The sequence below is a fragment of the Zalophus californianus genome, chromosome 11 (genome assembly GCF_009762305.2).
Source record: "Zalophus californianus isolate mZalCal1 chromosome 11, mZalCal1.pri.v2, whole genome shotgun sequence".
Lineage (NCBI taxonomy): Eukaryota > Metazoa > Chordata > Mammalia > Carnivora > Otariidae > Zalophus > Zalophus californianus.
In genome coordinates, this window is record NC_045605.1 from 24,214,129 (window position 1) to 24,230,906 (window position 16,778).

The 16,778-nt window shown below is 45.8% G+C and overlaps 1 protein-coding gene across 4 annotated transcripts in view; it reads right to left on the reverse strand.

Annotated features, from left to right (window-relative positions):
• Positions 1–16,778, reverse strand: part of ETS1 (ETS proto-oncogene 1, transcription factor) — a 128,040-nt gene that overhangs the window by 33,172 nt on the left and 78,090 nt on the right. Inside the window, exon 1 of one of the 4 annotated variants that reach the window (XM_027579157.1) lies at positions 7,536–7,563. The exons of the other annotated variants lie outside the window; for them this stretch is intronic. Coding sequence (XP_027434958.1) covers positions 7,536–7,548 — 13 coding nt within the window. The 5' untranslated portion in view covers positions 7,549–7,563. Of the gene's footprint in view, positions 1–7,535; positions 7,564–16,778 lie in introns of those variants that run through there. 4 annotated transcript variants of the gene reach the window in all.

The following is a 16,778-nucleotide window of genomic DNA, read 5'->3' on the forward strand; positions in this document are numbered from 1 at the left end:
CTTTCTGTATAGCTTTACTAATTCACTCATAGTCCCTACTCATCCTTCACATTCACTGAGAGTATTAATGTTGCTACCTACTTCCATGAAAAGGAAATGACAACATTCATTCATTCAACACATCGTTGAAGAAGACAGAAATGATCTCTGCCCTCATGGAGCTGGAGATCAGCCACTAGCAGAGGATTTAGGTATCACAGAACTAGTTACACACTGAACATTCAAATACGTCAATATGGGCTTCATGAGAAGCATAAGATGAGATGTTAACATAGAACAAGAATTCCTGAAAGTCCGGAGGAATCAGAAAAGGCCTCCCTTAGGAGAACAGAGATGCTTGACCTGAGATCTAAAGCATGCATACTAGTTTAAAAGAGAAAAAATACTCTAGACCAGAGTTCTCCAAGGTAAGAGTTGGAATAGTCTAGACCAGAGTTCTCCAAAGTAACAGAGGAATAGTCTCCACCCTCTTCAGGGTGGAAATTGTTAGAAATGCAAATTCTCAAAATTCTCAGCTCCACTCCAGACCTCTTGAATCAGAACCTCTGGGAAGGGGTGGGGGGAGCCCAGAAATCTATGTTTTAACTCACAATCCAGGTCTCCTGATGACCACCCAAGTTAGAGGACCATGGTCCTAGACAAGGGAAAGAGCAGAGATGAAGTTTATGAAATGGGGGGAGGAGGAAACCTGGCCAATTTTAGTATCAAAAATATCAATGCAGCTGAAGCAGAGGAACCAGGAGGGCAGCTGATTGAAAGGAGGTGGAAAGAGAAGCATGGAATCTATTAAGGCCCCATAATGGACATGAAGTGGTACCACGCTGTAGTTTTGACTTGCATTTCCCTAATGACAAATGATGTTTAGCATCTTTCCATGGGCTTATTGGCCATTTTTGTATCTTCTTTGCAGAGATGTCTATTCAAGGATTGTGCCCATTTTTAATAAAGTTGTTGGGTTTTTGTTGTTGAGTTTTAGGAGTTCTCGATATACCTGAAAGAGCTGAAGCAGGCTCCTCAAGATAGATTTGTATACTTCTGTTCACAGCAGCATTGTTCACCATAGCTAAAATGTGGAGGCAGCCCAAACGTCCATCAACAGATGAATGGGTACACACAAAATGTAGTATATATACACACAATGTGATACTAGCCTGAAAGAAGGGCATTCTGACATGAACTATGACCTGGATGAACCTTCACATTATTCTAGGTGAGGTAAGCCAATCACAAAAAGACACATTATATGAGGTACTTAGAATAATCAAATTCATCAAGACAGACAGTGGAACGGTAGCTGCCAGAACCTGGAGGGGGAAAGGGAATGGGGAGTTGTTATTTAATGGGAAGAAAGGTTCAGTTTTACAAGATGGAAAGAGTTCTGGAGTTGGATGGTGGTGATGGTTGTACAACACTATGAAGGTACATAACACCACAGACCTATATGCTTAAAAATTGTTCAGGTGGTGAATTTTATGTTATGTGTATTTTACCCCAATATAAAAATGGATAAAAAAGAGAGAGAGAGAAGATCAGCTTAGCTATTCTGTAAAGAATGGTTGAGGAGGTAACTATGAATAGATGTGGAAAGACTTGGTAAAAAATCGTTGCGGTGAAAGGTGGATGGTGGCTTTCACTAGGGAGATGGTGATATAGGTCATGTAAGCAGATGAAGTCGAAATGCACATGGGAGGTAGTGTCTCTAAAACCTGATTTCTGTAGGTGGCGAGGAAGAGTGAGGGATCAAAATCTGCACGTTCACGAACGTATCATCCTTTGTGACATCCATCTGCATTTTTATCTCCATGTCCAATCCCTCTTATACTCGCAGACCATGTTCAAAGCAAAGATACATAAATGTGGCTCCGGTTAAAAATCCTCAGCATTCACCTCAGGCACAAGCTCCCATAAAAAGCTAACAGGCAAAGAAATGGCCTGAGAATTCCGACGAGCCATCGCGTGATCTTCAGGCAGTGATAACACTTTGCTGTAGTAATTTCCAGAAGCCCTCTTCCTCACCTTGGATCTTGAGGGTATCATATGAAACTGACTTATTCAATGGCTGGGTTCCAGGCACGACTACTAGAGAAGTTCCACTTCTAGAGAACTAGCCATCCCTATTCCCTGACCAGTTAAAAAAAAAAAAAAAAATTTCTTGGACATACATATGTGTTACTGGCTGAATGAAATGGAAACATAGAAGGGAAAAGATGACAATTGGTGATCTCTGAAAACAGGGGCAAATAGATTGCTTCTGAACATCAAAATGAATGGAAACTACATTGCAAGAAAGCACTTTCTCTCTGGTTTGCTTTGAGTGATGCCCTCAGTAAACAGCTTGGAGTCCAGCTCTGCCCTAAAAGCACAGAAGGGTTCACGGCAGCTGCTCCCCAGGCCCTGCGACCAAGGGTGAATCTGAAGTTCTAGGGAGTGGAGACTTTGGGCAGCCCTGGGCCATGCCCAAAAAAATCTAGTAATCTAGTGGAAAAATCAACATGCCTCCAGGAAGGTTGACAAAATGATGGAAAATCCCAGATTGTTAAGAGGGAAAACGGGGGGGGGGGGGGGGGGGGGAGGGGATAAAATGTTGATTACATAACATCCAGCCCTTCAAACAATGGAGTAATCATCAAATGAGTCACCAAGAAAGACATCAATGCTGCCCCTTTGTGAACAGCCGAGTGCCAGGTCCAGAAATGTCTCCACTCAGTAGAAGTCAGTGTTACCTCAGAGAAAGGGACTTTTTATTTCACCCAAGAGCACTCCTTTTGCAAGGGACAATGGCAGCATCCCCCACCTCCTAGCACAGGGAGAACACAGGAGTCAATCAACAAATGTATAGTGAATTCACTGTTTTCCAAATTTGAAGCAACTTTCCTTCCCTTCACTCCCGTCCAACACAAATTCATGAACTTGAACTGTGTGAGTTTTGTTTTGTGTGTTTGTTCCCGCCATTGATTTATGATTCGATGAAAAGAACTTTACTGATGGCGGAAATTGGCCAGGACGACACATGTGGAAAATACAGGCCAGGCCAAAGGCACAAGCAGTGGTTGTGCGAGAAGCTGGAACTGAAGGATGAGATTGGCTAGGAGGCCCCAGACATCTTCTACACAGAAGATGCCAAGGTGATGTGAAGGCCATGGATGACAGCAGAAAGCCTGAGAAAGGGGTTTCCTGGAGTCGGCTTCCTATAACTCCACACACTCTGGCAAGTATGGTCTGGACAGGACCGCAGGGCTGACAACGCCCCATGCAGGTTCCTGTTAGGGAACCGGCCTTTGCAGGCTCTCACTCGCTCTCTCCAAGAGAAGCAGCTGGAATGACTTTTGCCTGTCTACCTCAGTGCCATCTCCAAAAGCCTGGTCCACGTGCTATCAGCTGCAGCTGCAGAGCGCCCATCAGCTCTGCCCCTGGCTGCTGGATCTCTTGGAAAAGTGCTCACAGCCCAGCTGGCTGGCGAAGGCCAACCCCGCACACTTGGGACACCTGCATTTGGACGCAATGAGCTCGGGAGAAGGCATGTCATTGCCCTTGGACCCAAAGGATTCAGACAGGAAAAGTCAGAGCTTTTCTCCCTTATTAAACAGTGTGGAACACTGGTTTTAAAAAATGCAAACCCCCTCTCTAAGTGAGTGAACAATTAGCCTGGATTGTCTTTATCAGTAGTAGCCTGGGCATTGCATTTAAATGATGATGAATAATCACATTTGAAAGCAGACATTAATCTAAAAGATTAAACCCCTTCATAGAAAATATGAACGCAAAAATTCCCCCTATGGTGCTAGTTTGTGATCGCAGCAGTTCTGTTAATTACACTGATCAACAACAATAATGAAATCATTACACAGGTGGAGAATCCGACCTAGTTTAGCCCAAGAAGGCATCTCTGTTATTCCTGCCATGTTTTATCTCATAGTCTGTTATAATATTTTTGCATCAGGTACCAAATATTTCTAATTTTAGGGATGGCATCTAGAAATCAATCAATGCCCCCCCCCCCCCGGAAATTCACTAACTGTATTTCAGGGACAAGCACTAAAATTGTCTTTTGTTAATATTTGTAATTACAGTATCTTAAATTCAAATAACACATTTGTCCCAAAATGCTGAGAACCTGACCGAAAGATATATTATGCCAATACACTGGAGACTCTAAACACAATGCATGAGAAACTGAAAACATTTACGAGCATATTGGATTTCCTACCCCGTGATTATCCCTCAGGACCCTAAACGTGAGTTAATATTTATAAGAATCACCCCAAGTTTCAGAGAAAAGAGTTGTACAGAAGCTCGTGAATGAGTAACAGTCCCAAACTCTTGTCTTACCAAGACAACACAGTATTGAGGCGGAAACGAACAGGGAGCACTCCCTGAATTAATAGGGGCATAACGAACCAGGGCCATTCTGAATGCATGGAAACATCTGCTCATTTTGCATTGTGGCCTGACCCTGAACAAAAGTTTATACACACCCCATGGATGTTTTAAGTCAAATGCAGAACAGTGGTTTCAATTCACTTTTATGTAACTCAAGGTTAAGGGCTGTTCAATATCAAAAAACCCATCCAGGACGTTTTCATGTGACTTTTCATGCCATTCTGTTCAGTTGTTTGGAACCGAATGACTCATATCAACCATGTTACATAGAATCTATGCCTGAAGTGATGTTTGTTCCAGGAGAAGGGAGGACAGTGCCTTACTGACCTAAGATGTTTGTCCCCTCACCTTTCTCAAATAAACAACAAAATAAAGTGGAGTGTCTGGGATCTGAGGGTTAGGTGATGAGAAACAAAACTAAGAACTACAAATGCCAGGTGCATTATTCCAGTCTTGCACAACCATCCAACTGGCCAAACCCTAGCAGGTTACCGTGATGATACTATCTGTGTGTGTGTATGGGTGGGGGGGCTGCTGTCCCAATCAAGAGGAGCATGCAAGAAACACCAAGAATGAATAATATGCGTGACATCTGAAAACCAATTTATGGTCCTCTAAGACCCTTCATGAATACTATTTCACGATACCACCACACATGAAACTTCCAAGGGTCCTCGGGGGGTACTACGGAATCCCCATTTTACAGATGAGGAAACAAAGCTCTGAGAGATCAAGTTTGGTGTAAAATCAGAGAGCCAGGAGGGCCCAGCCAGGGCTGGACCCCAGTCTTTCAACTCTTTTAACTCAAGCTCTTTCTACTCCATTCCACTGCTGCAGCAGATAGGAATAGATCAGAGATCCAAGAACACTAAAATTTTTACAACGCAGAGAGAGAAAATGGGACTTTTATTTCTTAGTTGGAAAATTAGATACATTTGAGGAAATAACTAAAAACTTAAACAAAACCTTTCCTGGACTGAACAAATCCAGAATTCCATATGGCTAGCCCCATAAAGACATAATTAAAAGGCATTTACAGAATCAACTGTAATCTTGTCCCTTCTCGGGACTATGGGTAGCGACACTTCCTTCCTTCCATACAAAGTGACACAGGTTAAATGACAACCTGGCTTCCTTCCCCGTCTGTGTTCACCCCTGAGTCACCTTGACGGGCAACTGTGCGCATAATATAAGGTTAATTAGTTACATAAAGTCTTACTGAAATATATTTCTTAAAGTGAAAGGAAATCAAGAAGAAGCCTTCTGGTTCATACCGGGAGGAAATAGAACAATAGCCCCAACTGGAAACAGAATTCTGAAGACAAGGGAAAAAGACATAGTAGGGCATGCAGCTCAGTTTTGCCACTAATATAATCATACTGGATAAGTCACTTAATCAGTGCATTGCTAAAAAGAAGTCTATTAATAGGTTCTAGGTTAATGTTGAATAGCATTTTTAATTTTCCTTACCTCAATTTTCAAACATCCACCAAAGTATAGGGAAGAGTACAATGAAATCGTATTCGAACTCTATCAACACTACCGGTCCCTAATTCATCTCCTTCCCCAAACACTGAAGAACTGTAAAGCTAATCCCAGACCACATGTCATTTCACCCGCAAACATCTTATTGTCATGCAGACATTCTCTAGATAAAGGAGGATCATAATACGAAAGCTGACAAGAGACAGATAAACTGATGGAAAAGGAGAATAAGGCTTCAGATTACTTTCCATGGTGCTTACATCAAGGTCTACATTTTATTTATCAGCCCATTTGAACCACAGAGCTTGTTTGAAAGCAACACTGCCATGATCTGGAAAGTGAGGAAGTTGGATCAGAGAGAGAGGAGCTCAAATCAGGATGGAAAGCCAGTCCCTTGGACTCCCCTGACCTACAAGCAGAGACCGCAGGGATCATTCTTCCTAAGGGTTCATGAACTTGTAACTGTAACTAGGAGCATGCAAGAAAAGGCTGGGGATGTTGGCAAGCAGCCAAAGGGCAGTGCCAACCTGCCTAGAAAGTCCCAGTGTGGGAAAGATGGCATCTTTACTCCTTTAGATCAACAGAAATAGAAAAATGGCTGTGGCCAAGGGCTGCTCACTCTGACCCCAGAGTTGACTGTCCTGGAAAGTTGTTACTGGTCCCTAAGAGGACCTCCCCCGTGAAGACACTAATATCTCAGTAGAGTGTGACAGGGAATCCTCAACCCCATGTCTGTTGCTGTCTCTCATTCATGGACAGGTGGATGGGAACTAGAGATCAAGAGAGCAGTCAGGGTCTTCTTTCTCCCACATGCCTGATTCTCAATCCTGTAACAGGCCCTAGAAACTTGGCAGGCAGGCCTTCCGGCGGAGGGAGCTGGTCTAACCCACAAAGCCCCCTGGGCTGAGGTTAGTGCAAAGAAGGGAAATCAGTGTGCCTCCTCGGACCCTCAGCTCTGTTTTGGGAGAGAGGGTCAGAGCAATGATGGGGCAGAGCAATGAGGGAGGGGCAGGACTGCACTCCGGCAAGCACAGAACAAGATAGACTTTGGCGCCCCTTCTGGAACCACCCATCCCTACCCAATAGTCCATCACTGCCCCACGTCAGGGGACAACCGGAGCTCTGAAACAGACTCCTATCAGTTAGGAAAACCTACAACCAGGCTTCCGCCCTCCTCTTAATACCCAATCTCCTACAAGCTACCCGCCAGTTTTAAAACACAGTCCCAAGAGGGGAGAAGAAGCAGCACAGAAAAATCCCCAATTCACCCTCCAATGACCTGGCTGACCCAAAAGGCAAGCCAGTGTCCAGTTACAGCCTCTTGGACCTGCTGCCAATGCACACTGCCACCGGGGAATGCACACGGGCTTGGGTACAGCGTGCCACTGCTGAGATGGATGCCCCCTCTCAGACGGAAGCCACCGCGGGACAAAAGAGATGGTCCCCGGACCCAGGCAAAGCACGCTCCCAACCGCACTGGAGAAACCGGCCCCGGGTCCCGCAGCCCGGCCTGGGAAAGATGCCTGCAGAGAGGGCTTCTGAACATCCGAACATCTGTAGGAAGTGACTTCAGTCCTCTCCCTTCTTCCCTCCATCCATCCCTGCCCCATCCCCCACTAGGAGTTTTAACACATTATTACCACTGAAGTCCTGAGGATTTGGTGACTCACCAGGCTCACACATGGTTCCAATGAGCCCTTGACCATTACATGGTAGGGGAGCAGGAAAAACAAATGAAAGCGGTTGTAATTCGGCAGCGCCGGAGTTCAGACCTGCCAGACAAAAGGGATTGCAGGCATGTTCCCAAATCCGTTCAGGCACCTGACATGCAAAGCTATTTTTAATCACTGGATTTATTTCTTTCCTACGCCCTCCACCATCCTCCACCTCAGCAAATGTTTCGAAGTCAGAGCAAAACCCAAATTAATTCCAGGTGTTCAGGGAAACCCAGAGAGTCTCTTCCGTTCCAGAATCTGAGCCAGAAAGCAGAACTGCCCCCTGGGTCCTGGAGCTAAATTTTCTTGCTCTCTACTTAGAGTAGTTCAAATCTCCTACCCTACACATTGGGCAAATGGCCTGAAAGAGGAAATATTTGAATGAGTGAACCCTGCCAGAATGACTCCTCAATTCTGTGTTTTTTTTTTTCCAACAGCCCTGGCAAGAGAAGGTGCATGAGGACAGGTCTCCAAGAGCAGCGAAGATGGAGCATTCTCTCGTTACCCAGGATTCTCACCCCACCTTGCAGGGAGGATTAAATTAAATTAAAAATGTGTGAAAATACCAGAGCCTAATACATAGGAGGTGCTTAGTACGTGACTGGTGACTTGGACAGAACTAAAAAGTATCTTGTAAAATATCAAGACTAAAAAAAAAAAAAAAAATACAGAATTTTATTTCCTAATGCTTTGAGAGACAGCAAGGAGACGGAATCTGGCAATTTTCCCAGGTACAAGGAAGCAACTGAGAAAATAAGAAAAAATGAATGCAAAAATCCGATCCTGAGATGTCAATGGAAATTGACATCTCCGGAATCTGGCTCTTTGTTTAAAACAGAATAGACTAATTTCTGACCTACGCTGCACCCTCCAGTCTGCTGTGGGGGAAACCTGTTTTGCAGCAATATCATCTCAAATGTGTCTTGCCAAGACAACACCTCACAGCTCCAGGTTCCAACCCACCTAAGATGCCGTTTGGTTTTCAAAAGGTCCTAAGAGTGCCATTTCAGAGTCAATATGGCACAAAACAAAATTGTAATTTGGGCCTCAAGACCCTTTTCTAGATGTTTGAAACTTGCCAAAACCCAAAAGCTGCATTTTACCCTCGTCATCCACATGCCCTTCAATGAATGACACTCCCACGATTTAGAAGGATGTTTTAACTGTGGAGATTCGGATTCCTGCATAAAAACGGACAGCTCAACAGAGTATTTTAAAGAATAATTGAAAGTTCTGACATGATCCTTTCAAGCCATTTATAGAATACGTCACATGCATCATATCATTTCCTATGTCTCCCACCACACCACACATTTTACAGGTTCTGAATGTCCCAGAACTGTGTGACTTCTTTGTCACGAAAAATACAGAGAAAAACACAGAGCCCCGTTTCCATATTACTCAGGAGGAAAGCCTGAACTGGTCCCTTTCAGGCCCAAAGCTTTTCAGATGGCCACAGGCGCTCCTATGGGCTCTTGCCATCTTACGCTTCTGAGTGAGGCCAAGCTCCGGCTCTGCCATCAGCTAAAATCCTCATGACGGAACCATAAGGCTTTTGGTGCCAACGCGGCCCAGGATCACCCCACTCAGGAAGACTCAGGAAAATATCTAACATGCCCCCTCTTGCTATAATATAATCCCAGCTTCCTCTACTTGGACTTTACACATGGGCCTTTGATGCCTCCCTCCCAGAGACCCTGGAGATGCTGGTTAATTGGGGCCTAAGCAATTTATCTTCATTTCACTTGCCTCCCGGCCTCTGATTTTTCAGAACTGTTGTCAGAACAGAATCTTAGATTTTACAGAACCTTTTCCCCTATACTCTAACATGATCCTGAAAACGACCAGGTTTGCGGTATTATCTCCATCCCATAGGTGAGGACACTGAGGCTCACAGAGGTCCCCTGAGTGACTTTGCTAAGACGGGCAGGCCAGGGCAGTGGTCTGACTGGCACGCAAACCCAGATCCTCAGATGCTAAAGCCAGGTAGGTATTTTGTACCCAGACCTATCAGCAGAGGTTAAAGCAGGGGCGGCGGAAATGCTGAACACCAGGACATTTCTTTCCGTTTTCCCCATCATTTTCATGATAGAGAACATTCTTCCTAACCCGCTCAACTCAGCGCCCACCTGACACTTGGTCTGGGGGGCAAGGCAGGAATGGCGGGGGGGGGCTCATGAGAATCACCAGGAAGGCCAGGCTGGTCAAGGTGGAGGATGAGGAAAGCAAAGGAAAAATCTGGGCAAACAAATGGAGTGGAGCCCGTTTATTTAGGCTGGAAGAGGTAAAGTTTTTCTGCACTTTTGAACTGTTTTCTCAAGGCCTGCCCCTCCCTCCCACGCAGGAAACAAACACAGAGAAGGGCCTCTTGCAGTGAGGGCTCTAGTCGCGGAAGGCTAGTCCAGGAGAGGCAGAAGGAAGAGGGGCGCAGGGTGGGCTGCGGCGGGGTCCGTGGGCAGGGGCGGCGGGGGGGGGGCGCAGACAGGGAGGAGCTGGGAGAGGAGTGGGAGGAGAAGAGCAGGCAGGGAAGGCAGATGGCAGAGAAGGAAGAGAGGGAAACAAAGGCAAACGCAGAGGAAGGAGAAACCGGGAAATCTTACACCAGAATAAAGACCAGAGAGCAGAGTGAAAGAAGGCTGGGAAGAGCCAGCAACTTCCAATTAATGATGTTCAGAAAGCAGCATTTTTCCATAAATTTTGAAAGGAAATTCTCTCTCAGCTTTCTTATTTATTTATACATTATATAAATACATTTTTAAACCAAAAAAGGACAGTTTTTTTTCCAATGGGAAAAAGCCTTGTCTGAGATGAAAGCCAGTCTTCAAAAACCCCTTAGAGGAAGCTGAAACCCCACATGTCTTGGTGCTACAGAAAGAAAAACAAAGTGGACATTCTTCCTGTGTTCTAAGGCTTTTTTATGCAGATGTGTTTTTCTTTTAATAAATAAATCTGGACAGAGAAGGAAAAAACGTACTCATACACATTCACACAGTGCAACTGTCTGTTTTCAACCCAGGGAAACCACAGTGAAAAAGAATACATAAGTCCATTTTCCCAGCACAGGGACAAATATTCTCAACAGGCTGGCCACAGCCAGTGAAAGCACGTAGCCCGCCCAAGTTCCCCAGATGGACAAAGGACAGTGTGCTAACGAGTAATGACAATCAGAGGTAGGGCCGGACCTGAGACCCAATCACCATGCTTCCCAGAAGGGCCCCCAGCGGTCCTTTAGGATGGCACCTGACTTGCTAAGACATTCAGTTGCTCTGTCCTTTTTGAGCCACTCAATTTTCTTTATGGACTGCCATCATGATTTCTTAAGGATTACACACCCTGAGCTCAAATCTGCCTTCTAATGAGTTCTAGCCTTTGACCCTCCTTCTGTGGGTTGAAGCCATGCATACAAGTTTCATCTTTCTTCATCTATGGGTTTCCCAACCGCTTTACCATTCCTTTGTCACCACTTCTATCCAGGTTTTTAAATTCCTTGGTGGTTCCTTCAAGCATTCATGATGGGATGGTTCTGTCCATCCCCCCACCCAGAAGCATTCCTGCATGCCCATGTACCTCAAGAGCATCAGGAGCATTTCCAGGCGAACATCATGCTCCTCAGGAGGAAATGAGACCATCCCCCTACACCGAGCACTCCTGTGGGTACAGACCAGCACTGAGTTTTCCAACAGCCACACGACAAAAGCCACTCAAAGTACACTGAAGCTGAGCCAGTTCTCTACCCTGTGACTGAATCTTCTTAACCTCAGCGTAAGGCTTCACATTTATCCATATTGAACCTGACCCTGTTTGTTTTGATCCCTGCTTCTAGGTGCAGAGATCTTTTTTTATATCACGAATCTGTCCTCATCGCACTAGCTTTGCACCATGTGCAATTTAGTATGTTTTCTGTATCCTTCTCTAATCTGAGCCCCTGATAAAAAGGCAATGTTGAAAAGGCAATGACCAAGTCCTGAGCCCCGGAACAGTAGAGACCATGCATCATTCTGACACTGACACATTCATCAAGACCCTTTTGGGTATAGTAGCTCAACCAGTTACAAATCCTCCTGATTTTACCATGGTGGGATCCACATAGCCTCATCTTGACCACAAATATATCATGGAAAGACTTGGACAAAAGCTTCAGTGGAATAAAAAGACAAAGCTATAAGATTCAGATGATGTGCCCCATGCGGGGCCAGTTCCCCTGCAGGTTCTCACTAAGTGCCAGACAAGTGCAAAGGCAGCTGAGGGAAACGGAGCTGGGATTCAGATCTGTGCACACAGAGAGAAAGACAGAGAAAGAGACCCAGAGAGGGAGGGAGGTGGTAGGAAGGCAGGGAGAGAGGGAAGGCGGAAGGGAGGGAAGGAGAGCGAGAGAGAGTGAGAGAGAGGGGTATAGCCACTTTGCATCCAGAAACAATGGGCACTTAGAGAACAATGGCTACAGACAAAGTCTTGGTCTATTTATATCTGCCACTGTTAGTCCCAGACAGGAGGAACTGGAAGTCTGCCCTGTACGCACAGCTCCAACTGGACCCGATTTGGGAGGAAGATGAGGTCACCCAGAATGCTGCCTGCTTAGAACAGGCTCCTTTTTTGCTTGCAGAGTTTCTTCTTAGCCTAAAGGATCTCTTTAGGCTGCTAAAGAGATCTGCTGCTAAAATACAGTCACCGCTGAGGGTAGGTCACAAACATTAACTACTGCTCCGCCCAGCCCAAGGCAATTAAGGCCTTTGTCTACAGAGGTCAAAGGAAGGTGGGGATGTCAAGGGAAGACCAACCAGCAGATGGAGGTCAACTCTACGGTTCCTGGAACAAGAGTCCTATCAGATCTGTTCATTACACACATCTCCGGGTACCATAATAGAGCTTTTCTGTGGGAAACTTCCCTCCTCACCTCTTTGGAGCTAGCATAAAGAGGCTAGGAGCTGCAATTCACAGATTTGTGTGTCTCATGCCTCATGAAGATCTCTGCCTCCTCTTCTGACAGTCTCTTTCTTTTCTCTGGAAAGGTCATCTTCTGTTCTACCATGACTTCGGAGTGATCATCTATTCTAATCCTTCCCGTGTTACTTATATTCTTTTCTTCTGTATGGTTCCACTTCTCTTTTAAGTTTTTATTTTATTTTAGCCTAATTCCAGTATAGTTAACATACAGTGTTATCTTAGTTTTAGGTGTATAATTTAGTAACCGTGTTACCTAGATTCTTAATCCTCCAAGAGGCCAGCTAAAGAGGATCGGGGGTGGTCACATCAGCCTGTGATAGACACCAAAATGAAGATGAACAGAGCTGAGCCAGAGAAGAAGGGGTGGGGACACAGGAGTGAGCAGGGCGGTCCCCCTACTGCACCCCTGCATTGTCTGTTTCCCCTGACAGCCCTCAGCATCCACGGGCAACTGGTAGCCAGGAACTGCGCCTCCTGGATCCAGTCCAACCTGACAGCCTCCTAGAATCCTAAGTGCAAACCCGGCATCTCCCAAAGGCAAGAAATTCAGGGCTTCAACAGAGATCCTCTGAGGAGTAATTTCAGCTTCCCACTCATGCCTACCAGTTCCTACCACAACTCCCCTCCTTGCTCCTAGAAAACCAACACTAAGAAGGCAGAAAGGAACCCAAATAAGATCATTTTCCTCCTTTTCAGTTAACTAGCCTAGGATGTGTCATTGAGACTATCCCAGGTCACGTCACCACATTCACAGGGAACTAGAGGCAACGTTTCTGAATATAAAAGCTTAAGCACCGATCAGGCTAGTGCTGGACATGGCTGTAGTGGGTGCCACCAGCGAATGGTTAAACGTGAGCGCTATGTTCCTTCACCACCCCAGCCCCTCCTCGGTGACTTCAGAAGGGCCTGCGTCAAGATGCTCAGGGTTTCGGCCATCTGAGGGTGGTGTAAGAAACTTGAATTACAGGCTAACTGAGATAATCTGTACAAGGCCACCACATGCAAACACTCCTGTACATCTTTCCTTCTAGGCAGATGGTGGAGACTGAAACCCAGATGAAGACACTGGACCACCTAAACTACACCAAGCAGTGAAGATCTAAGTGGGCGCATGGGCCACCTCTCCTGCTCCACTAAATTCATTCCAACACTGCTTCCCTGACACCCTTCCCACCCCACCCCCAACGTGCTCCCAACAGGCTAAAGGTTCCCTTCTACTCCAAGGGCCCTGTTGCACCGTACCCCGTGCAATTCAAGAGAGCCACATGGGAGCCACATGGCAGCAGTGGGGAGAAGGCAGAGAGACACACATTCCCACCCTGAAGCAGGGCTGACATCAGAGGAGATGCAAGAATTCCCACCCATCGTATGTTTGGCAAGTGCAGGAGACAGCCCTTCTCTAGACCTATCTATCAGTCTTCCCAAATGCCTGCGTGCCAGATAAAATGTACCAAAGACTGATGGCATGGCCTGAACATGGAACATCTGGAGTTTAGAGCATCAGGCTTTATGGACTCAACAGCTCCTGGACTAAAGGCCGCACTCAGTTTAGTAAATCCAAATGTACGTTCCTAACGAGGAATCAGAAATCCTGTTGCTTTGAGGGATTTATGTAGTAACTGCAGGGTACGAGCTCAAGTTCCCTGAGCTGCTAAGGGGGTACTTAGGACCCAGAGAGAGTGCTTCAAAAGGATTATGGGTATTCTCCCTAAACCATCGGGTTTGCTGCTAAACCTATCATCTGAGGCTACTCCAAGGTTTGTTTAGACCTACCTAATCTATAATTTTGGCCCCTATATCTTCAACTTTGGCCTTTTTTATGGCATTGGGCAGTAACTCTCATCTCATCCACTCTACTTGTGTGTTCACACTTTTCCTTGGCTTTCTGTTCCTCTATACCGACCTCACTATGGCTATATGACACATAAAGCCTTATCTGGGGCCCAAAAGCAGGAATGAGGAATTTATAGAATTTGCTATAAAACTTTAACAACTCCTGGGAGGGAAGTTCTTCTTCCTGGCAACTTGACGTAATTATAAGATGAATGAAAAGGAGGCTGTGGGTAGAGAGGAGGAGGCCCCGAGCTCTGTCAATGGTCAGGGGTCCTACACTATTCCCGGAACACAGGCTTAGAAGGCCCTTCAGACGTCAGCTAGATCAAACCCTTTCTTTTACAGACAGGGAAAATGAAACCCAGAGAGGTGACGTCAACTTGCCTTTGGTCACAGGGTTACTAATTCTAGACCTCTTGACTCCCTGTCCAATACTTTTTTTCCTCTATACCACTACTGTTTACTCATAGCTGTGGATTGGGAAGGAGCTGGTCTCCCCTATAACTTTGCCACTGTCAAGCCCTGGTTCATCCTTCTGGACAAACACTGCTCTTCCCCAAGTTCCTAAGGATCAAAGAGGAACAATCCATCCAAAGATCTAAGAATTAACGTGGCTTGGGACTATACAGACCCACGATGCCGCCTGTTCCAGCTCCAGACTATAAGCTTTCAATATCAGTGGTCAGCCTCTACAATAGAAGAGCTTCCTTGGAGCAGAGATTCCAGTTGAATACCAGGAATTATAAAGCAAGCAACCTTTAATACCTAACTTCAATTGCATGATACCGCTGTGTATAACAGCTCTAAAATTTGAGGGTGCTGTTCCCATCAATCCAGAGTGAAGGCAGCAGTTAATTTTAGTGATCTATTGACCTTTATCTTTAAAAAGCACTGAAAGGAGAACAGATCACCATCATGCTATTCAAAGGTTCTATAAGGTTACCCAGTCCAGTCCCACTGGTATTCCAAATACAGTAATGGAGACACAGCGATAGGGTTCAGGGGATACAACAAACCCACTGACAGAGCCAGACATAAAATCAGGGGCATTGGCCTGTACATTGAACCTGATGCTTCTAATTAATGAGGCCATATGTCTGACTCAAAAGGCCATGTCCTAAAGCAACATCAGCAGCTCCAGTTCTAAACGAAATCCATTTAGAATGCAGGGAGCTAAGGATTTAGGGGGAAATACACCAAACTATGACCTCTTCGCCTCTACGGGTTTTTTTTTTTTTCTCTCCCTCCTTTCAGAACAGGCCTCTCCTCATGGCCCCAAACCTTCTGACAACCCCATCACTGCCCCACAGTGTCACCCACACTGGCCCAGAGCAGACAGCACCAATGCCTCTCCCAGCAGCAAACCCTCGTGTCTGAGAAGTCGCCAGGCAGACCAGATCTCCAGATCAATGGGTGTGATAGGTCAACAGGTGGTGAGCAGAGAAAAAGTGATCAATGCAAAAGAGGGAGGGAGCAGAAACCACCCTCCATCTGCCCAGGTCTGGTGGGAAAGGGAGACTGAGATGCGCAGCCCTCAGCCCTCATCCGCCGCTAATAAATGGCTCTGCCTCATCAGGAAGCCATTAGGAAATTGCAGCCACCACAGCCCTCAGCTCTCGGACTGAACGGTCTGCATGCAGATGGTGAAAGCACTCATTATCTCTGCCCAGACATCCACTGGCTCGCTACACGGTGAAGCCAAAGCAAGTGAGCCACCAAAATAAAGCTGGGGCTTGCCTGGTGAGGCAGCAGGGAACCAGAAGGTCCTTAGAGCCTGGAGAACAGGGAGAGAGCACCTCCCCCACCAGGAAAGTGCATGGAGCATCAGGGGAGAGTAGTGGGGGCTCTTATCAGGACACACGGGTCCACCTCCTCCCGTCCTCTGCTGGATAGCCTTGCCGGCATCAAAAAAAGCTACCCTCTGCTAACGGGGGTATGGGGTCTCTTTTGCGGGTGATAAAAATGTACTAGAATTATGTATCAGCAACCGCTGTACAGCTCTGTGAATGTACTAAAAACCACCAAATTGTACACTCTAAAATGGTGAATTTATGTTATGGAAATTAAATCTCAATTTGAAAAAAAACATATATATATATATATATATATACACATATATATATATATATATATATATATATATATATATATATATTGTAGGAGCTAGTGAGCCACCTGCTATGAGCCAAGCAACAACTCGGTGATTGGGAGACACAGACCCTTCACTTGGAGTTTCCCTTTTCGTGGGGGAAACAAACCCCACATAAACACACAAGCAATAGCCACACAGTCACATCTCGCGATGAGCGACAGAACAATGACTAAGACAAAAGGTTTTGCAATGGAGACGAAGTGAGGCGGGAGCTGGGCTCCAGAAGCCTTGGGGAAGGGGGCAGGAAACGGCCTGCTGATGTCCTGAGT